Source organism: Hemiscyllium ocellatum, chromosome 17, assembly GCF_020745735.1.
Source record: "Hemiscyllium ocellatum isolate sHemOce1 chromosome 17, sHemOce1.pat.X.cur, whole genome shotgun sequence".
NCBI lineage: Eukaryota > Metazoa > Chordata > Chondrichthyes > Orectolobiformes > Hemiscylliidae > Hemiscyllium > Hemiscyllium ocellatum.
The window spans coordinates 40,904,581-40,927,020 of record NC_083417.1 but is presented as its reverse complement, the minus strand read 5'-3'; the positions used below and the strand labels follow the sequence as shown (position 1 = coordinate 40,927,020).

At 40.1% G+C, this 22,440-nt stretch overlaps 1 protein-coding gene across 4 annotated transcripts in view; it reads right to left on the bottom strand.

Annotated features, from left to right (window-relative positions):
- Window positions 1-22,440, bottom strand: part of phkb (phosphorylase kinase, beta) — a 262,162-nt gene that overhangs the window by 5,544 nt on the left and 234,178 nt on the right. For all 4 annotated transcript variants that reach the window (XM_060838109.1, XM_060838108.1, XM_060838110.1 and 1 more), the window contains 4 exons: window positions 20,408-20,610; window positions 8,802-8,936; window positions 4,331-4,460; window positions 3,110-3,217 (listed from right to left, as the gene is read on the bottom strand). In XM_060838109.1, the coding sequence (XP_060694092.1) occupies window positions 3,110-3,217; window positions 4,331-4,460; window positions 8,802-8,936; window positions 20,408-20,610 (576 nt within the window). The remainder of the gene's footprint in view (window positions 1-3,109; window positions 3,218-4,330; window positions 4,461-8,801; window positions 8,937-20,407; window positions 20,611-22,440) is intronic.

The following is a 22,440-nucleotide window of genomic DNA, read 5'->3' as shown; positions in this document are numbered from 1 at the left end:
TTCATCCTCAGAGTTCTAGGTGGACTGCAATCTGGGCTATTGTGGGAAGGGAAGGGGCCCCACCAAGCACCTTTTAAGCACCAAGCAGAATGCCAATCAAATATTAAGACTGACATTCTGGTCAAAGCTTGAATTCAAACAGATGTGGAAATACCAGCAATGCATCATAATTATGTTATTGCAACTATAATGTTTTAGAATATAACATTTGTTTTAAGAATGTAATTTTAACTGTAGAAAATAGGGTTGTTGAGTTGAGAACTAGTAAAAGCAAACATGAAATAAATGTGATTTAAACAATCTCAGTTTGTTTTTAAAAAATCAGGGCCATGATGTCTTAAGATGTTAACATCTGCAAAGATAAGGTCATAAAGAGCAAGTGGGATAACTTAATTCAAGTATTATAAACAAGATGTTTGCACTTATTTCACTGAAGGATAAGTTACTCTTGTAAAAAACACAAAGCCCAAAAGTAAAACTTGGAAATTAAAAGATATTGATTTCCTTTTAAGAAAAAGCTATCATATTGCTATGGAGATGGTTTGAAAGTCATCTGAACAATAAGTGTGTAAATTAGTCAAATTAATAAACAGCAGAAAATACACCCAACAGTAACAATCTTGAAATTAATTGTTTGATGCCCTAATGAGTTCAACATTTTGACACAATTTTTGCTTCCCATATTCCAAAGTTCCATTTATTTAATACAAGGTACTTTTTAAAAGATTCTAGTGTTTCTTCTGATTTAAATTATTCGATCTATTCTTGTATCATATGATTATGTAATACCAGGAAGGTGCAACATACACAGAGATCAGTCTTTCCATCAAGTATACATCAGCACCTTCAAAAAGCAATACAGTGATTTGGAAATCGTGACACAATAGAAATTAAATGGTGCAATTTTAATGGGGAAGAGGCATGTAGGAAAAAAAGACTCCTTGAAAGTGTTTGCAAATAAATCTTTGAAAATGACAAATAAGGTTTCCTAGCTTTACTTATGCAGGCATGGAATACAAAAGCAAGGAGGCGGTGCTATACTTTTATAAAACACTGGTGAACTGTAGGATTTTGTTCAATTCTGGGCATTCTTCAGGAAGGATGTCAAGGCATTAGAGTGACTCCATAAAATAATTTAGTTCTGTGCACAGATTGAAAAAGCTGGGTTTGGTTTCATTAGATTAGAAGGGATTCGATAAAAGTGACTCAAAATTATGAAGAACTTCGTTAACAAGACAAATAGAAAGAAAGAGGGAAATTATTGCCCAGTTTGTTTCAAGATTAACATTCAAAAAAGCATTGGATTTGAATGTCATAGAATTAAAACACGATGGGAAGAGCTCAGGGAATGCAATAATTGGACGACTATCAAAAAGCTGGGAGAGACAGAGTGGGCCCCTTCTGTCCCTTTTCATTCAATGAGCTACATTTTCTCGCCCTTTTATTTTTAAAGCAAGAAGTGAGCTCTGCTATTCTTAGAAGAGATACCACTCAGGTATTCCTCAGAAATGAGGAGTTGTAATTCCTTTCTGACAGTTAATTTGTAGTTTAGAAGTGTCAGAGGAAGGTAAGCCATGCCCCTTTTCTCTGCAGTTAGCTGCCATAATTTGAAATGTGGAGATCTAGACATCGACTTAGAAAGCTGCTGTCAAAACATGAGGACATAAGATAACCGTAAGGGTGCCGGAAAATCTGTGTGTCATATGTGTAGGGATGTTGGGTGTGAGATAAGATAACCGGATATGGTGCCAAGTAAGTAGAATGCTAGCTGGGGACGGGAGTAGGGTGTCATCTGGGGTGAGGGAAAGGTGCATTGTGGCAGTTAAGTATTTAGGAAAGTATGGGGTTTTTTTCTGGAGAAATTAAATCTGGTGGGGGTATGGAAGATAAGTGTCAGCACTGGGTGAGTTCAGGCCTAATAGTAGGAGTGTCGCATCAGGTCTGGTGGTGGGGAGAAGAGGGGTGTCATTTTGAGCACAATCCAACCAGCAGAGGAGTCCAGATGGTCAGGTCCAGCAGCAGCAATAGTACTGGGTTGGGTTGGACATTGTTGGGGAGTTGAGTTGGGTCTGATGTTGGTGGATTGGTTCCAGTGGTGGTAGCAGGGAGGTGCTTGGGAATTGGGTCAAGTGCTTTCAGGTCCGGGGAAGGGATATCCAGTCCCAAATGGAAGATTTTGGCTTTCTGGAGGTGGTGGGTCAGGGTCTGGAACTGTAAAGAGTCTGAGGGATATGGAAGTGAGGTCTACTGAATAGTTACTCAGGAATTAAACCACATATTAATTAGTCTAACGCTTACTGAGTAACTATGCACAACTTCAATTGATGTTGGAACAATGACTGACCAGGGAAATATCTGTCCCTATGATTCTATAATTATACGCAGCTTTGCCACAATATACAGCATCCTCAATACCCCAATACTATGGGATGGATCCTACGGTGGAGGAGAACTCCACATATCCCAGTATAAATGGTCTCCACTTAGCTGGCTTGCCCTATTTTAATTATTCAGGTGACCACTCTTTAAATAGTACGAATCTGGACCCCTGCCCATCTCCAGGAGGGCCTCATGCATAAATTGCCCACTCAAAGGGCCTCAACTGGGCCATGTATTGGTGGGCTAGCCACATATGACAATTACTTGTGAAATTCAGGTGGAAGTGAGTGCGCTGGTTGCAGGCGAACTTGCAGTAAAATAAAAACAAAGTTATTATAGGTGTTAGGGATCCAAAATTAAAACAGAAAATGCTGGAGAAACTGAGCAGGCCTAGCAGCATCTGTGGAAAGAGAAACATAGTTAATGCTTTGAGTCAACTACGACTGTCAAATCTGACTACTGTGAACTTTTTTCGTCTCTCTACACCTGCTCCCAGATGTGCTGAGTTTCTTCGGTAGTTTCTGTTTACATTGCACTCGCATCTTATGGGTCCATGCATTTCTCACCCATTAGTCTTCTTAAATTGCAGACCTATTTCTTCAGTTTGACTGGCACAAACTTGTTTTGTACATTTACATAACACATTCGGACTTGCTTCAGCAAACACTACGCATGAAGTTGAAAATTATGAAAATTTGGGATGAGTTTGAAATAGGATATTGATCAGCACCTCAACAATGATCTGTCGATATTCAGGCTGGACAATGTCTTGTAAAGAGTCTTCTACAAGGAGTGAAAAGTTCATCTCGTACATGGTCATATCTGATAAAGTTGGTTGCTGCAGAAACAAATATGCTTATGTTAGGCAGAATGCTTGCTGATGAAAAACAAACTAAATCTTCCATAGACTTATAAATCGTTGTTTCTTGCTTAAGAGGTTATCAAGTATACTTTCATTGTTACTAAAACTCTGATGTTATCACACCATGAGAAGCCCAATACAATTACTTTAGTTGCTTTCTGGAAATCTGATGATTATTATGAACATTTTACTTTAATTTTTAATAAAGCAGTACTCTCAGAATGTGTGCACTAACAATCACAAAATCAGAGTAACTCATGAAGACTAAGTAAATTTAGAGAAAACAGTTAAAGGTCAACTTACAAAAAAAAATGTCGTAATGAAAGAAAGCAATTTATCAGTTAGTTACTTGTATTAGCTGTCAAATTACCAGTGATAGTTATAATGATTCTTGAAAAATATTTATTTTACATTCAGTTCATTCGGTTATAATGCATGTTTTGTTAATGTAAATTTGCTGTAATGTGATTGACGAACTGGGGACACTGTTTCTGAAGCCCAAGCTTTTAAAATATACGTTTGCTGTAAAGTGAATACATCGCCAACACTTTAAACACTGTTTCTAAAGTACAATTTTTCTATACTATGGGATTACACAAGAAGACGACCATTGCATTATAGAAGAACTACCTGCACTAGTCACCAGAATCAAGTTAACTTTAAAAAAATAGTCTAGATCTTCTTGAATTACATTAGTGCCTCAGGGTAGATGTTGCAGTTGGGGAGACAATCAGACAGGCAGTTATTCTGCCAGTTTCATTAAACACCTTGCACCACTTTGAGATTTTTCCACAGAAGTGCAAAGACTGAAATACATTCACCTTAATGTGAGACATCTATTCCAATAAGATGGGAATTATAGCACTAGGTTACAGAATATGTTTCATATCATTGTACATTGCAACATTTGACACTGGAAGAAAACATACTTGCAGTGTGCAGGTTACTTTGGTTATGTATAGACCATTGCAGAATCACTTTGTGATCAAGTATAACGCAATGGTTTGCATGAACATGGATGCAGAGCTTTGCTGAAGGTTTGACTATAAAATGAAAATGCTACAGGCCACTATCATATGATTTAAATACTTGGGGCAGATGTCTTCCAGTCACTATGATGCCTTCAGGAGTCCTCTCCAGAATCTGCCATACTCTGTCATAGAAACCCTTTGGAGTACGATTCAAGGAACCATCAAGATGACGCCTGTTTTTCCATGCTCTGAAGAAAAAGAAAGATGTCTCCTCATTCTGCATTTTCAAAGAATTAGGGATATGAAAATAAAATTTGCTATGAATGGAATGCACAGAATTATTACATGCAAATGTGATCCTTTTGACATGAGCTAAAGGAACTTGTTGGAATTTGATCAATGACATTCCAAATAGAAGAAGAATGTCCAATTGAAATTCTGCAACATGCTGTCTAAATGTGATCTCCTGCTATCTCCCTCTGGATCAAGACCCCAACAATGAACTCCAGGAGACCATTCTGTTCACAACTAATCTCATTTCATTTGGTGATCTCACCTCACCCTCAAAACCCCACTATCTCCAAGTTCACAGTCCCTAACCCCCATCCTCCTAACTCCTTCCCACAAACACGAGTGCTGGGCAGACTCTTTGTTACCGCCTCCTCCTGCCCCAAATAACTCATCTATTCATATTTCGACACAATGTTTTTCTCCCCTTGTGCAGTCCCTTCCCACTTACATCCATGGTTTCTCCGACACTGTCAGTTTTGGAATTTCCAGTTTGCAGGCTTCAGTCATCTGCTCTTCACTATTGTCGTGCAATTCTTTTACATGTCCATTCCTCATCAGGATGGTCTCAGGGCTCTCCATTTCATCCTGACAAAAGGCCTAGACAGTATTCATTCTCCACCACCCTCCTCTACCAGGCCAAGCTCATCTTCATTCTGAACAAATTCTCCTTTAACTCATCTCACTTATTTCAGGTTAATGGTGCGCCCATGGTACCTACATTGGACCCAGTTATACGTGGGGTTCGTGCAACAATTCTTGTTCCAATCTTAGTCAGATCACTCCTCACAACTCTTTCTTTGGTCCATTGATGACATCATCAGTACTGCTTCCCTCCCTTGACCAGAATTGGAAACGTATATTGATTTCTTTACCAATTCCCACCCTGCTCTCACCTTTATCTAGTCCGTCTCTGACTCTGCTCTTCCCTTCCATCATATCTCTGTTTCAATTTCTCGGGAAAGGCTGGCCACCAATATCCATTAGAAGCCAACCAACTCCCCCAGTTATCTTGACTATACATTTTTACTCCCTGGGTCCCTGTAAAGATGCCATTCTCCCAGATTCTCAGTCTCATCTGTTCCAATGATGCCTACTTGCATAAGAGGGCCTCTGAAATTTCCAATTTCTTCCTCAAACAAGAATTCCCTAGCACCGTCATTGACAGGGCCCTCAGCCATGTCTGACCTATTTCCGGCAATTTGGCCCTCACATTTTCTCTTTTCTCCTACAACACCAATAGGATCCTCTTGGTCCTTACTTACCTCCCCACCTTCAGTGGGATACTACTACCAGACAAATATTGCCCTTGCACAAAACCAGGCTATCCCTAATCATTCCTTGCATCTTCAAATGCATGTAAATCCTATCTTTCAGACTCGCCTCCAACAACTTCCTTAAATGCTTGAAGAATCCTCAAATGAGTGAAAGATTAAACCAGATAGTACAAAGAATATGAATCTGGCTGATTATTGTGAAGTAGTTTATTAGCAATACCATTTACATAGGAAGCAAATGATGTGCCTCAGGGTCTTGTGTACATCATTATTTTATGTAATGGATCAGCTGCTAGTAAACCCACCAGGTCTACAGCATAGGGATTTATAATCTCAGAACAGCATTTAGTAACTTAAATTTTTTGTTAAAAAAAACTTGCCATCTTCCTCTTCAAACCACAATGAGAATATAGGTTGCAGAAGGCAAATTAATTTGTCTCATTTTCTACATTCAATTTGGCCATCTGCACCATTTAACATCTATTTTGATCTCACTTTACAGAGATGTGCAGGCTATTAAAATGTTTTAAGCTGTAAAATGTAGAAGCTGAAGATTTATATTCTAATTTTCTACAAATGCTGGTGTTAGTTTAATAGCTTCTGCACTCATTTCCATAATATTCAGATACAAATTTCATGCATTTTGCCTTAACCTGAATTAAGCATTTGTAACTCAATGGTGATACTAACATTGCCTCTGTAGACTGTTTCATTATTTATGAAAATAGTTGAAACATTCATTTAAATTCTCAACACAAGTTTTGTACACTTCCAAAGACATCAGTTATATGCCATGCCATTGAATCATGAGACTAAATGTTGAAAAAATATATTTAGATTGAGGTAGCTTCAAAATTTATTTCGAGCACTTTTTTAAATCTAAATTGTCTCCAATAATCAAACCCCATTGATCATGATTTTATATCCTCAAATTAAATCTAAACTTTACAAAATCGTAGAAGAGAATTTCTATTTATATTGTAATTTTCATGATCTCTGGACATCCCTACACACTTTAAGGTCAACTACATAAAGTGGAGCGCCTCTGCTCTGCCTGTTCTTTTTACTTAGTTTCTATAATTTTCTCTCTTATTAGGAATCCTGGAGCAGTGTGAGGAGAAACCTGATGTTTGTGATCTGGTCTCCTTCCTATCAGAAGGATACTGTGAAACTTGAAAGGGTTCAGAAAAGATTTACAAGGATGTGGCCAGGGTTTGAGGATTTGGGCTGTAGAGGGAGAGGCTGAATAGGCTGGGCTGTTTTTCCTTGGAGCATTGGAGGCTGAGGGGGTGACCGTACAAAGGTTTATAAAATAATGAAGGGCATGGATAGGATAAATAGACAAAGTCTTTTCCCTGGGGTGGGGGAGTCCAGAACTAGAGGGCATAGATTTAGGGTGAGAGGGGAAAGATGTAAAAGCAACCTAAGGGGCAACTTTTTCACACAGAGGATGCTATGTGTATGGAATGAGTTGTCAGGGGAAGTGGTGGAGGCTGGTAAAATTGCAACATTTAAGAGGCATCTGGATGGATAAATGAATAGGAAGTTTTTGGAGGGATATGGGACAGGTGTTGGCAGATGGGACCAGATTGGGTTGGGATATCTGGTCAGCATGGATGGGTTGGACCGAAGGGTCTGTTTCCGCAGTGCACATCTCTATGACTCAAAGTCCCAAGCGGCACAAGGAGAAACCCAGATACCTGAGTGGCGTGAGGGGTAACTAGACTCCAGCAGAGGCATGAGGGGTAACCAGAGAACAGGAGTGGGGTGAGAGGAAAGCAGAGTCCCGGAGAGGCTTGAGGAGAAACCAGAGTCCCGGAGCGGGGTTTTGGGAAACTAGAGTACAGAAGTGGGGTGAGGGGAAACCCGAGTACAGCAGCAGGGTGTGAGGGGGAAACCCGAGTACAAGAGCGGGGTGAGGGAAAACCCGAGTACAGGAGCGGGGTGAGGGAAAACCCGAGTACAGGAGCGGGGTGAGGGAAAACCCGAGTACAGGAGCGGGGTGAGGGAAAACCCGAGTACAGGAGCGGGGTGAGGGAAAACCCGAGTACAGGAGCGGGGTGAGGGAAAACCCGAGTACAGGAGCGGGGTGAGGGAAAACCCGAGTACAGGAGCGGGGTGAGGGAAAACCCGAGTACAGGAGCGGGGTGAGGGAAAACCCGAGTACAGGAGCGGGGTGAGGGAAAACCCGAGTACAGGAGCGGGGTGAGGGAAAACCCGAGTACAGGAGCGGGGTGAGGGGAAACTAGAGTACCGCTGTAGTGCGTGGGGAATCTCGAGCCCCGTTGCAGTACATGGGGAATCCCGAGACCCAGTGCAGCGTGTGGGGCAACTCGAATCCCAATGTAGTGGGTGGGGAATCTCGAGTCCTAGGCGTGAAGGGACTCCTGGGTCCCAGTGCAGCGCGAGAGAAGCAAATCCTAGTACAGCACAATTTCCTTTGTTGCTGCTGAGTGCTGATGAGGAGTGGACTGGAGGCTGGAGAGAAGCGAGACAATTGTTGGACTTGTGCCTGGTGTGGGCAGGCAGACCGTATTCTGACCTGCTGCTATTTGACGCTCTTGAGTGGATTGTAATGTAAATCCTTTATTTATTTTTTAGACACTGTAGGAAATATTACTACTTTTCCTTTTAATCCTCCTTTGTATCCAAGATTTGTACTTCGGTAATGATGGCCTAGACTTGGCCATTAAAGGCAGCTATTGTAAAATGTTTCACTGTACTCCTGTGCTGGTGCACACATGACAATAAAAAATATTCTCTTCTGTTCTAATATAGGCAGACTTGGTATTTGATAGCAGGATCCTATACACAGGAAGTGACCAGATAATTTGTTTTTGAGTTGTAGATTGAGGCGTAAATAATGGCCAGGGCACAGAGAGAATACCTTTGATCTTCTGTGAAAGGTGCCATGGCGATTTTTATATCCATGCGTGCCGGGAAATTTTTGTTAAATAGCTCACTCAAAAGACAGCACATTTCAATAGTATATAGTTGCCATGTTACTTAATTGATTCAGAATACCTGTCATGTTGGTCAGGCTGCAGAGTATCCAGAAGAAGCTTTTTGACATCACTTGGTGACATCTGGTACACATAATCATCAGATAGATTCTCACCTCGAATCTTTAGTTCATGTTTCATTGCATGGATGATCCATCTGTAGGGAGAACAGAGAAAACATCACAAATTTACAGCACAAAATGAGGTCATTTGGCTCATCAGTTTCGTGGGCTCAGATAAAAAAAAAAGACATTGAGTCTAATCCCACCACACAGACTTGATCCATAGAAGGAATGTGGATACAAAATTGGCTGAGGGACAGAATGGCTGAGGGATAGATTCATGACTGATGGGCATTTTGCTGGTTAGAAGGTGGTTGGTAGTGGAATACCCCATGGGTCAGTTTTGGGACCTTTGCTTTGATGCACATGATATACATTTGTTGTGTAGGGGACCATTTCAAAGTTTGCAGATTTCACAAAGCTTTGGAGATTTGTAAGCTGTGGGGTGGCCTGAATGCACTGGAGGCAAGGAAGAAGAAAACAGGAGTGATTGTGATAAGGGGCTTCATTAGATAGGGAACAGACAGGCATTTCTGTGGCAGTAGACAGGATTCCAGAATGGTGTGTTGCCACCTGGTGCCAGGTTCAGGAATATCACAGAGTGGCTGCAGGGCATCCTGAAAGGGGAGTGTTATAAGACAGAGGTCTTGGTACAGATTGGCATTAATATTTTGGCGGAATGAGAGGGGAGATCTTGCATCAAGAATTTAGGGAGCTAGGCAGCAGACTAAAGAGCAGGACCACAAAGGTTGTAATTTTCGGATTACTCCCAATACCATGTGCTAGAGAGTACAATAATAGATGCACAGAGTAAGTAAATGCATGGCTCAGATTTTAGGTTCTTCAATCATAGGGCTCATTTCTGGGGCAAGTCAACCTATACCAGTGGGACAGTCTGCACGTGAACCAGAATGAGACCAATAGCCTTGGAGGTGGATTTGCTAATGCTGTCGGGAGGAATTTAAACTCATTTGACAGTGGGACACACACACAGCTGGAAGTATATTATAGGTTCCTAAATAGTAAACAGGCATTAGAGAAGCAGAGAAGTCAATAATTTAGTGAGTTGTGTCAGAACAATAATAGGATAAATATATTATACTTCACCAACATTAATTGGGAAGTTAGCAATGGGAGAACAGTTTAGTGATAGTAACCACAACACTGTGTGTTTAAAGTTTGCTATGGAAAAGGAAAAAGTAGGTCTGTTTAAAAAGGGCTTTGGATCGGGGGAAGACAGGTTTTATTAAAATAAGGCAGAATCTGATCTAACAAGACTGGAACAGCTAATTCTAAGTAAATCTATACCAGAATCGTGGACGTCATTCAAAAAGGAAATGGGGAGAGAACAGAGGCTAGGAATACTGCAGTGAGTAATTTACCTCCTCACTTCCCAGAGCCTTTTATAACGCATCAGAGTCTGATGGAATACTCTCCAAGTGCCTGCATGATTGCAGCTCCAATAACACTTAAGAAGTTTGACACCATCCAGACAAAACAGTCCGTTTAATTGGCACCACATTCTCAAACAATAATCACCCTTCACTATCACCAGTGCTCAGTTGCAGCAGTGTGTACTATCTACAAGCTGCACTGCACAAATTCACTAAAGATCCTTAGACAACACTTTCAAAACCCATGTCCATTTCCATCCAAAAAGGGTAGGTAATACTTGGGAACACTGCCACCTGCAAACGTCCCTTCAAGCCACTCACCATCTTGACTACAAAATATAGCTTTCACTGTATGTATCTTATTCCTTCACTGTTGTTGGGTTAAAATCCTGGATAGCTTGACCTAACAGCATGTGAGTCAACCTACAGCACAGGGACTGCAGTGTTTCTTCAAGTGAAGGCAGCTCACCACTAACTTTGCTGGGGCAGCTAAGGATGGGCAATAAATACTGGCCCAGCCAGCAATGCTATGTCAACAAATGAATTAAAGAAACTGCAATTCCATAATATCAAGTCATTTTAAAAGTATGCTTAATCTATAGAAACATCATATTCTTGATCTAATTCCATGGCATAAAACCAGGTGAAGGAGGAGTGAGAAAATGTATACAAAACATCTCGTTTTATCCAATTTTCTTAGTACACCGCACAACAAATTTGAAGTTCAGTAATTTCTATTAAAGTCAGGTACGATACGTACAAGGTCCCACGTACAGTAATAACACAAGTTCATCTTTCCTTGTATGTAGATACAGGGAGGAAGTCAGGACCGAGTGTCACTTGTGTGCTTCTCTTCAAATTGTGCAGTGCAAATGGAACAGGATTTAATTTCTCATTCGAAGATCCCACTCTCTTGAGCAGTGTGGGGATCAGCAAAAAAGTTGAAAAGAAATGAAAAGAGTGAGAACCAGAATCATGACATCTACAAAACAGTTTCCAATTGTCCCCTCGAGATTTAAACGGTGACTTCAGACTCATGCTATTGAGGGGCAAATGTCTTCTTTCCAGGCATTCGTATTTCATTATGAGCCCAACCCATCTCATTTATATACAGCTTCCAATTCTCCTCCTTCCCTGAAAAAAAATGATGCCAATTCTTGACATGAGTGCCACAGCAATCATGCAGTTGTTGCTCACCACTTGCTTACATGGGTCTTCATCCAACTTTACCTTTGTGGATGCTCTCTTCCTCATCCATCCTCCATGGAGGTTGGCAGCAGCAATCTACCAGTAAAAAGTGAGGTCTGCAGATGCTGGAGATCAGAGCTGAAAATGTGTTGCTGGTTAAAGCACAGCAGGTCAGGCAGCATCCAAGGAACAGGAAATTCGATGTTTCGGGCATAAGCCCTTCATCAGGAATTCCAGCAACACATTTTCAGCTCTACATCAATGTCACACTTACAGATTAGGTGGCAAACACAATGCATGTGCTTGAAACAAATGGCCATGTCTGCAAGTCAAAAAGGGACATGTCCTTAGTGAGAGTGGATACCACCATAGTCAGTCAAATGGCTTATCTGATTCAGGTTTGGGGGTGGCCATAGTCAATCAGGTGCTTGGTCTTACTCCAGTCCCTTCATGGTCTTGTCCTGAGGATCAGCTCCTGGCTTGCAGGTGTGCAGCTGGGCTTTAATGAACTTTGTAGTGAATGAAACCTTTGAAGAGCAGGTGTGCATGCTGGCATGGATAGAGATCGAGGAAGCTGATGTGGTGAAAGTTTTGTCAACATTAAGATTGACAAGTTGCCAGGCCCGGACCAGATTTGTCCTCGGCTGCTTTGGGAAACGAGAAATACAATTGCTTTGCCACTTGCGAAGATCTTTGCATCCTCGCTCTCCACTGGAGTCATACCTGAGGACTGGAGAGAGGCAAATGTAATTCCTCTCTTCAAGGAAGGAAATAGGGAAATCCCCAGCAATTACAGACCAGTAAGTCTCACGTCTGTCGCCTGCAAGGTGTTATAAAGGATTCTGAGGGATAGGATTTATGACCATCTGGAAGAGCATGGCTTGATTAAATGCAGTCAACACGGCTTTGTGAGGAGCAGGTCATGCCTCACGAATCTTATCGAGTTCTTTGAGGATTTGACTAGAAAAGTTGATGAGGGTCGAGGTGCGGATGTGGTGTATATGGACTTCAGCAAGGCATTTGATAAGGTTCCCCAGGGTAGGCTCATTCAGAAGGTCAGGAGGAATGGGATTCAGGGGAACATAGCTGTCTGGATACAGAATTGGCTGACCAACAGAAGACAGCGAGTGTTAGTAGAAGGAAAATATTCTGCCTGGAAGTCAGTGGTAAGTGGTGTTCCACAGGGCTCTGTCCTTGGACCTCTATTGTTTGTAATTTTTATTAATGACTTGGATGAGGGGATTGAAGGATGGGTCAACAAGTTTGCAGATAACACAAAGGTTGGAGGTGTCGTTGACAGTATAGAGGCCTGTTGTAGGCTGCAGCGTGACATTGACAGGATGCAGAGATGGGCTGAGAGGTGGCAGATGGAGTTCAACCTGGATAAATGCGAGGTGATGCACTTAGGAAGGCATCGAATTTGAAAGCTGAGTACAGGATTAAGGATAGGATTCTTGGCAGTGTGGAGGAACAGAGGGATCTTGGTGTGCAGGTACACAGATCCCTTAAAATGGCCACCCAAGTGGACAGGGTTGTTAAGAAAGCATATGGTGTTTTGGCTTTCATTAACAGGGGGATTGAGTTTAAGAGTCGTGAGATCTTGTTGCAGTTCTATAAAACTTTGGTTAGACCGCACTTGGAATACTGCATCCAGTTCTGGTCGCCCTATTATAGGAAAGATGTGGATGCTTTGGAGACGGTTCAGAGGAGGTTTACCAGGATGCTGCTGGGCTGGAGGGCTTACCTTATGAAGACAGGTTGACTGAGCTTGGACTTTTCTCATTGGAGAAAAGGAGGAGGAGAGGGGACCTAATTGAGGTATACAAGATAATGAGAGGCATAGATAGAGTCGATAGCGCGAGACTATTTCCCAGGGCAGAAATGGCTAACACGAGGGGTCATAGTTTTAAGCTGGTTGGAGGAAAGTATAGAGGGGATGTCAGAGGCGGGTTCTTTACACAGAGAGTTGTGAGAACATGGAATGCGTTGCCAGCAGCAGTTGTGGAAGCAAGATCATTGGGGACAGTTAAGAGACTGCTGGACATGCATATGATCACAGAAATTTGAGGGTGCATACATGAGGATCAACGGTCGGCACAACATTGTGGGCTGAAGGGCCTGTTCTGTGGTGTATTGTTCTATGTTCTAAATATAGTGTCACCGTTGTGAATGTCATAAGGTTTTGACGGCGATGAGCATTTCTACCTCTCCTACCACGTCAAGCACTCCATACAGACCAGATGCATAAGTAATGAGGTAAAGAGTAGAAGATTGCATGAAAAAAGTTGCTGTAAGAGCTATGACGGACAAGGTTTCATGAACTGCACTCAGAAAAGCAATTCAAAAATAGGAAACTGTAGCAATAATCTAAATTTTCCAATATAGCAACTGTGGATGAACTCATTGAAGGGAGCTGTGGTTGAGCCTTTTTTGTTGTCTAGCTGCTCATTTCACTCAAAGCCTCTTGCTCATCTCCCACTAATTCTTCCAGTGGTGATCAGGTAGTCCAAATTATGGCACAGATAGCATATTCAAAGTAGTTCATTTTTCAAGAGAAAGTGAGGACTGTAGATGCTAGAGATCAGAGTTGAAAAGTGTGGCACTGGAAAAGCACAGCAGATCAGGCAGCATCCGAGGAGCAGGAAAATTGATGCTTCGGCACGCTCTTCATCAGGATTGGGTGGGGTGGGGGAATGAGTAGGAGGGTGGGGATGAGCTGGGGGGGGGGCAGGGAAATGGGAAGGTGATAGGTAAATGCAGGTGGGTGTGATGGCGATAGGTCAGAGGCAAATGTTGAGCGGATAGGTAGGAAGGAAAATAAACAGGTAAAACTGTTGAAGAGGGCGGTGCTGAGCTGGAAGGTTGGTTCTGGGAGGAATTGGAGGATGGGGAGATGAGGAAACTGGTGAAATTGACATTGATGCCGTGTTGTTGGAATGTCTGAAGGTGGAAGATGAGGTGTGCTTCCTCCAGGCATTGAGTGGCTTGGATTTGACAGTGGAGGCGGCCCAGGACTTGAATGTCTTTGGCGGAGTGGGAGGGAACGTTGAAGTGGTCAGCCACAGGGCGGTGGGATTGGTTGGTGCATGTGTTCCAGAGATGCTCCCTGAAACGTTAAATCAGTTGGTGTCTTGTCTCCCCAATACAGAGGACACAACATCGAGAGCAACAAACAGATGAGGTGCTTGTATATACAGGAAAATCTCTGCCGGATGTGGAAGGATCCTTTGAGGCCTTGGACAGAGGTGAGGGGGGGAGGTGTGGGTGCAGGTTTTACACCTCTTGCAGCAACAAGGAAAGATGCTGGGAGTGGAAGATGGGTTGGTTGGGGATGTGAACCTAACTAGGGAGTCGCAGAGGGAATGGTCTCTGCGGAATGTTGATGGGTGGGGAGGGAAATATATTTCTGGTGGTGGTGTCTGATTGAAGGTGGTGGAAATGGTGAGGATATTGTGCTGTATCCGGAGATTAGTGGGGTGGAAGGTGAGGTCGGGGGGATCCATCCTTATTGCGGTTGGACGGGTGGGGTTCAAGGGCAGAGGTGCGGGAAGTGGAGGAGATACGCTGGAAGACATTATTGACAATGTGGGAGGGGAATTTGCGGTCCTTGAAATGTGAAGCCATCTGGGATGTCGTAGAATGGAATTGCTTACCCAGGACCAGATACCATGAAGATGGAGGAATTGGGAATAAGGTATAGCATTTTTACAGGAAGTGGGGGGTGGGAGGAGGTGGAGACCAGGTCGCTGTGGAAGTCGATGGGTTTGAATTAGATGTCCATGTTGATTTGGTCGCAGGACCATTTGCCACTTTATGACGCTATTTGTTATGAAGATGTGGGTGTACTTTACCTTTAAGAGAGTTAAAACCTAGCAGAACTATCTGACAGCACCAAGTGTTCTGAACAAGGTAACAGTGTAACACTTGGTCAAAAGCTAGGGAAACAGATTTGAATTAGGCCAATCAGTTTAAATTATACCCTGAAAAATACCAAATTCCAATCAAGTTTGAATTTAGTATACTGACAATCTTAAAAGCCAATGACACAATCGGATGCTTTGGGGTATAAGACCAGGGAAAATTGAACAGTTGGGAGGAGAACTGTGAAGCCAACAATGTCTGCAGGCTGCCCTAAGAATAGCTCTCTTAAAGGTACCTTTATTGATCAGTAATCTGTGAAACAAAAATCCCTAAGATGATGATGACACAAGAAGATCAAAATGAAGATTCCATATCTGGCTGATTTTGAAATTTGAGATTTTTTTCAGTAAATCTTAATCAGGGGATTTAATAGGATTAGTATTATAGAAAGGAAAGTAAAAGATTGGTTACAGGAAGGAGCTGTAAATAGTTGTTCATTAATTATTCTCTGCTATACTTTAAGAAATAAAGTTGTTACTTTTACTTTAACTAGTTCTTGGCCTCTTGAATTTTCACAGATTACTGCATGGGATAAATCTATTCTGTGTTGCTGGTTTAAATTAAGCAGGAGGGTTTACCCCGTGTTGTAATATATTCAAGAATTATCCTGTTCTTCTGGCCTCATCCAGTACTGCTTTGTTAGTTCTTTTCTTGACGCACTTTACCAAAAACACCATATTTCAAAGTTGCTGATTTTCTTTTTTTTCTCTTTTCCAATGCTCCTGCTTCATATGCATATTGGTTACTGACCAGACATAGTAATTTAGTACATGGATTATAGTTTCAAACTACAGCTGACAGGTCTTAAAACGTTACTTAGATTTGTAAAAACACTTCTGGCCTGTCCAATCCTGTTTTGGATTTCAGTACCGCTTTTGACACCAATGGCACTGGGCTTCCCTAGATAGTTGAATTATTCACATGTTCTGACTTACTTCCATTTACTATGATGTTACCACTGGAATGATCTTATTCTTTGAGTACTAGCCCATGTCTACTGCTTGCCTTCATAACTACATCAATTACTTTTGGAAAGCTTCTTCATTTGTTGAGATAAGTTTGGTTTGGTTGGTGCAGCCAATGTTGTTGATTACTCTCCCTCCTACCTTTATAGCGTCTCTTTAATTCCTCAGGCAGTGCATTTGCTAGAATAAGAGAAACAGGCCAGTGAGAGAGGACAGGCTTTTATTTTAATTGCTCCCAAATCACAGATTTGTTCTCAAATCTGATCGGTGCTATCTGAATTCAGTAAATAATCCTGATGATTTGAAGATTTTTCCATTGATGCTCACATCATCTGGCATTTCCATGAGATTATTTTGATGGGGCTTTATTAAATGCTTTAGTGCAATCAATAGAAGATGGGTAAGTCAAAATTTTATTTTCAATGGCTCTTCCTGCCAAGGTTTTTAATTTGAATTGCATTTCTTGTTTTTTTCACCTTTCAGAAAGCCAGCGAATGACTGAATTCTCTGCTTTCATTTTCTCTAACTCTAGTCATTAGGATTCTCTGCTGATCTTTACTGCTGATCATTAGGCTGATTGGTCAATTTATCTCACATTCTATTATGCCAGATTTATTTCACAACTGAGAACACCAGACTTGGTTAGATCTGCAGGGATAATGCCAGTGTTTAAATCTTGTTGATGATTAGAGTCAAGATTTCATTGGTTCCTAGCTTGATTGTTGCTTCGGTCTTCAGAGCATCCAAGTACTCACCAATTCTTCTTAATCTTCAACATGAATTCCATTCCTTCTTGCAAAGTTTCTGGACATGCCTCTTTATTTTTGATTGGTCGTCAACGTTTTTTTTTATGTGGAGATACCGGTGTTGAACTGGGGTGGACAAGATCAGAAGTCACATGACACCAGGTTATAGTCCAACGGGTTTATTTGAAATCACAAGCTTTCAGAGCACTGCTCCTTTGTCAGGTGAGTTTTTTTAATACAAGCATTTCTCTGGCTTTGCTCCTTTTCATTAATTGAGCTATCCTTTGCTTTTCAAACATCTAATGGAACTTCAAACCGTTATCTTGCCCAAAATTTCATTAACAAGTTAATGAATTTTCTTCAGATCCAAGCTTTTCGTTACTTCAGTTGAAATGCATTTGGTGATTCCTGAACAAGACTGAAGGTGTCGTCAACCCTACAATTCCAGCTAGCCTGACTGAGTGCCCCTAGCTCAGGGTTATGAATGATAGCCAATGTTGAATCTGTGGATTCTATGGCAGTGAAGGCAGATGAGTTGCGACCTGGGAAGAAAATGGCTGGATGGTGGAGGGTCATTTGGGAAGAGAGTTTGTGAAACCTCCAAACATATATGGAGGAAGGAACAGGAAACCATTTCATGTTTATCCTTTTACCTGACCAAATATGATCAAAGCGAATAGTTCTTATCAAGATATGAATAGGTGTTTGCAGCAATAGAGTCAGCATCTTACTGGTATAGACATCCATGAACAACAGATGAATCAAGACCATTGTCATCTTACTGCACAACCCATGAAATACTTTGAAAACAAACTATAAGAGTACAAAAAAACTGAACCCAGAATAATTGTGGCTTAGAATGTTAGAATATCAATCAAATAGGGAAAGCCAAAAATGTGTTTCAAGAGAAGTGTAGGTTATTAGTCAATAATCTTGGGTTATGTGAAGTAAGATGGATGAGAGCTGAGAAGTACCAGTACAAAGAAGGAGTCATTACCTACTTGGGAGAGATAAATATAAAAATGAACTCACAGTAGCTCTTGATTATAAGCTTTCCAAGCCTCTTTCAGATTAATTGGCTACTTCCCAGAGAATTCTCATCACAATAGTAGGCCCACCTTTCAATGTCAAAATTTTACAAATACATATCCATCAGATGAAAATCCTGAGGTTTTCTACAAGACCAAGCTAGCAAACAATGTGGTTCTCAAGACAACACCATCATCACAGGTGATCTCAATGCAAAGGTAGGAAGCTCTCGCATACTAGGAATTGTTGTCCCACATAGTTTTGAAGAATACAACAATAGAGGCGTCATGTGGGTCAATTGCTTCCAATGGAACAAGGAGACTATTATAAACAAACAGCTCAATCATGATCCAGGCTAAAGCTGGATATGGAGAAGTCCAGAAGATCAAATGTGAAATCAGATTGATTTTATTATAACAAATAGCTGTTTCAGAAACTTGCATTAAGGAATCAAAACCATTTCCTGAAGGACACTGTGACAGTGATCACATAGCAGTGGTTCCTATGACAAATATCAAGGTGAAAATTCCTAATAAAATATTAGGAAACTGAGGAGATTGGATTTTGAATGATTGGATTTTGCAATACTGTAGGTGGAAGAAACAACGAAACAGAAATGGAGGAGTGTAACTTGATCATGAAGTTCCTAATGGAAAATGCAAAAGTTAAATTCTGACAAAAGCAAAGCATTTCAAACAAAAATAAATGACAGAAGAAATTGTGGATTTTATGGAAGAAAGGAGGAAAGTGGAACAATCATACTTGGAATGTAACAGACTGAAATAAAGAATAAAAAGGAATCTGTATATAGGATAAGTAAATTTAATATGATTGCCAAGAGATTTATTTTTCAACTTATTATTTCTTGGGATGTTAGCACTGCCAGCAAGCACAGTAATTGCTTCCCACTCCTAAATGTCTTTGAACAGCGACTGCTAGACCGCTTCAGAAGATGGTTAAGGGTCAACCAGATTCCTGCGGCTTTGGAGTCACATGTAGGCCAGATCAGAAAGAATGACAGATTTCCTTTCCTAAAGGATGTTAGTGAACCAGATGAACTTTTGACGACCACTGAAGATAGTTTCATGATTACCATTTCTGAGTCTAGTTTTCAAGAAGCATTAAGTGAATTTAAAATTCCTAAACTGTTGTGATGGGATTTCAACTGATGTCCCTAAAGCATTAGCTCTCAATTATTAGTACAATGGCATTACAACTATGTTACTGTTGCCCCAACTCAAACGAAGGATGAAGTTAGAACTGTTATTCACCCTCACTTCTTCCACCCAGAAAATCCAAAATGTTTGAATAACCTGATTTAATTAAAAGGTGATTATACCAATCTTACTAAATAGTCCAGAATGGCAGTTAAGATGCATAAGTACATTGACAGATGTTATCTAACCTCTTACTACACTTTTCAAGAAAACGTTTACCTCAAACATTCTGTCAAAATAAAGACAAGGCTAATGGTGCTCACTGTTCTTTATGTGCAAAGGTTACAGCATCTTCAGAAAACACAATAAGTAAATGTGAAAATCGAAAAGATGAGATTTGAGCTGCTCCAAGTTAGTTTTCCAAAAGTTATATGTCACTTTCTGGTTCACCACTGAAATGTATTTGGTGGCACAAGGGTACTACACTTGCTAAACCCACCACAAGAATTTAGCGCTTTCCTTGGATCTACTTAAGTTAACTCCACAGGTATTTATGCATATGACAGAAATGCTTAATGATCTGCAAAGTTAAAGATCATCTCTGGGACTAAAAATTACTTGATATGTGTGAAGTTTCATGCCATCAGGTTTTAATTGTTGAAAAGTGCGATATCTAGTTTTTCTTTGAACTTATCCTCTATCCTTTTTCATTCCTTTAACCCAATCCTTTTTACTCTTTGCTTCTGTGCAACATTCAGCACTGAATTTGCCCAGTGTAATCAACAAAGTTTTTCTCAATCTAAATGCTGCTAAATTCACAATTCTTCAATTTGACTGGTTAAGAAGTACATAATTACATTGTACAATTATTCAGTAATTCCTGGGAATTTGCAAGGCAAAACAGGATTAAGAACAGAAAATTAATTTCAGGAAAGTTTAACTAATAGCATTTATTTCTTCAGCAAACAGGTCCAACAACTACAGAAGAACATAAGAACAAGGAGCAGTAGCAGACAATTTGAGCCTGCTCCACTATTTAAGACAATTATGGCTGATCTCATCAGCTTCCCTCAAAATGATTATGCATGTTAATGTCTTTAACAACAGAAGTCAGTATTTCAATAAAGGTTCGCTGGAAAGTCAAATGATATATATATTTAACATACCCAATTCTAAATTTCAGCATCCCGTGGAAGAGTTCTGGAGAATTAGAGATAAGCCAACCAATATGAATGACAAGTTCCTGTTGAAGCACTGCCTCCCTTTCATCGTGCTGGGCGCATTTAGTGTAGACAATCTTCTTTATGTCCGTTGGAGACAAGGGGTTTGAAATCACTGCCTCTTCATGCCCGAACACTCCTATTGTAATCTGGTAAATAGCAATGAGGAAAGTTTAGTGAGTGAAAAAATCTATTCATATAATACATGTACACATAAATATGAACCATACTTTAAGTATGATAAACTCATTTTTGTAAAAAGTGCAATTATTTACAGACAGTTGTTCAAAATATAAGCTATATTCCCTCTTGAGTTTATAAAAAGTTCAAAAAAATGATTAACCAATTAAGAAATTTTAAAATGCTCATTTGTCATGTATACAGAGAAACCTTGGCTATCCGAACATCAATTATACAAATTTCAGATTATCCAATCAATGTCTCAATGTCCCGTAAAAACGTTATCCGTTATCCAAGCATTCAGTTATTGGAACACTCAGTTATCCAAACAAAATACTCCCCGCTCATTTTGTTCGGATAATCGAGGTTGTTCTGTCATGGATATATAAAAATGTCATTAAACCTAGGCAAGAAAAGGCAAATGTAGAGCATTAAACGTGCCAATTTTCTGGTTCATTTTAGTTTTTACAATTAATAAAGTTTTAAATAATTTTACGCTGTTTAAAAGTTGGCCTCCAGTTTGGGGTGCGAAAGTGAGTTGACACCACTATTCTAATTATGTTGGAAATAGCTCATAAGAACACTGCAGCAGCACATGCACAACATTCATTCACTCATGGCGCCATGTTGAATGTGATGAAAAGCCTCTCCCAGATGCTATATATTTCTTTATAGCTGTTCACTTTGTTTCTATTTTATGTTATTCTGACATGTGCTGACAAAAGAAGCAGAAATTATTTAACAAGGATTTTGAACTTATTTGTGAATGCTGAAAGTGATTTGTCTAATATAGTGAGGAGGAAGTGCTTAGATATTAAGATAGTCAGACTGCAACTCCCTTTAAAAATAGCTGTGCAATGTCTAAATGCTGAGGAAAACATCTACTATTTAATTAGTTTGCTGCATTTTAAAATAAAATGCTCTGCTAAATTAATAGGTTTACCAACCTAGATATATGTCCAAAAGAAATGCATGGCTTCACGAGTGTTACTCTTCATTCTTTGCATAAAATTATCGAAACATTATGGGTAATTCAAATGGGAGACACTCTGGTGCAATGAGTTAGAACACAGCTTCCATCTCTGGAATCTGAGAATGAATCCAGCTCTCTCAATTGAAAAGACAAAATTTCTTCTGTCTAATGAGTACTAAGCAAAATGGAATTCAAAATGGAATACTGTCTAATGAGTACTAAGCAAAATTTCTCCTTATAGACAGGAATACGCCAAAACATTGCTCATATCTTTCATTTGATTTAAACATTCATACTAAGGAATTGGAAGAGTACATATGCTAGGGGACTGTCACATTTTCACAGCTGAACTGTTGGATAGATAGCGAAAGGAAAATGGTAACTACACAAAAAAAATCTTAAAAACATTCCCTCATTCAAATGAATAAATAAGACAGAATTGTTCTTCCTGTGATTTTGTTCTCTACAAATTGGCTGACATGCTTCCTTTCATTACAGCAAAGTCTTTGTTTCAAAATGTACTAAATTAACTGATGCGATTCAGGATTTGCTTAGTTGTGGAATGTAACTTTGTTCTTTCTAATGTTCCGGGGAAAGAATTCTTCCACATATAAGAGTAACTAAAATGAGTCATCTCCTGACTGACTGAAAGTATGGGCACTCTTTACACAGCATGGGAATAAAACATAGCATGGTTTAAATTGAAAGTATTTTATTATTTTAGATGACTTACCCCGATACATAAACATTAGAAAAAATTGACTCAGGAAAAGAATTGCAAAATTAATATCAATATTAAATAAAGAAAGAAAATGTATCAAAGAAC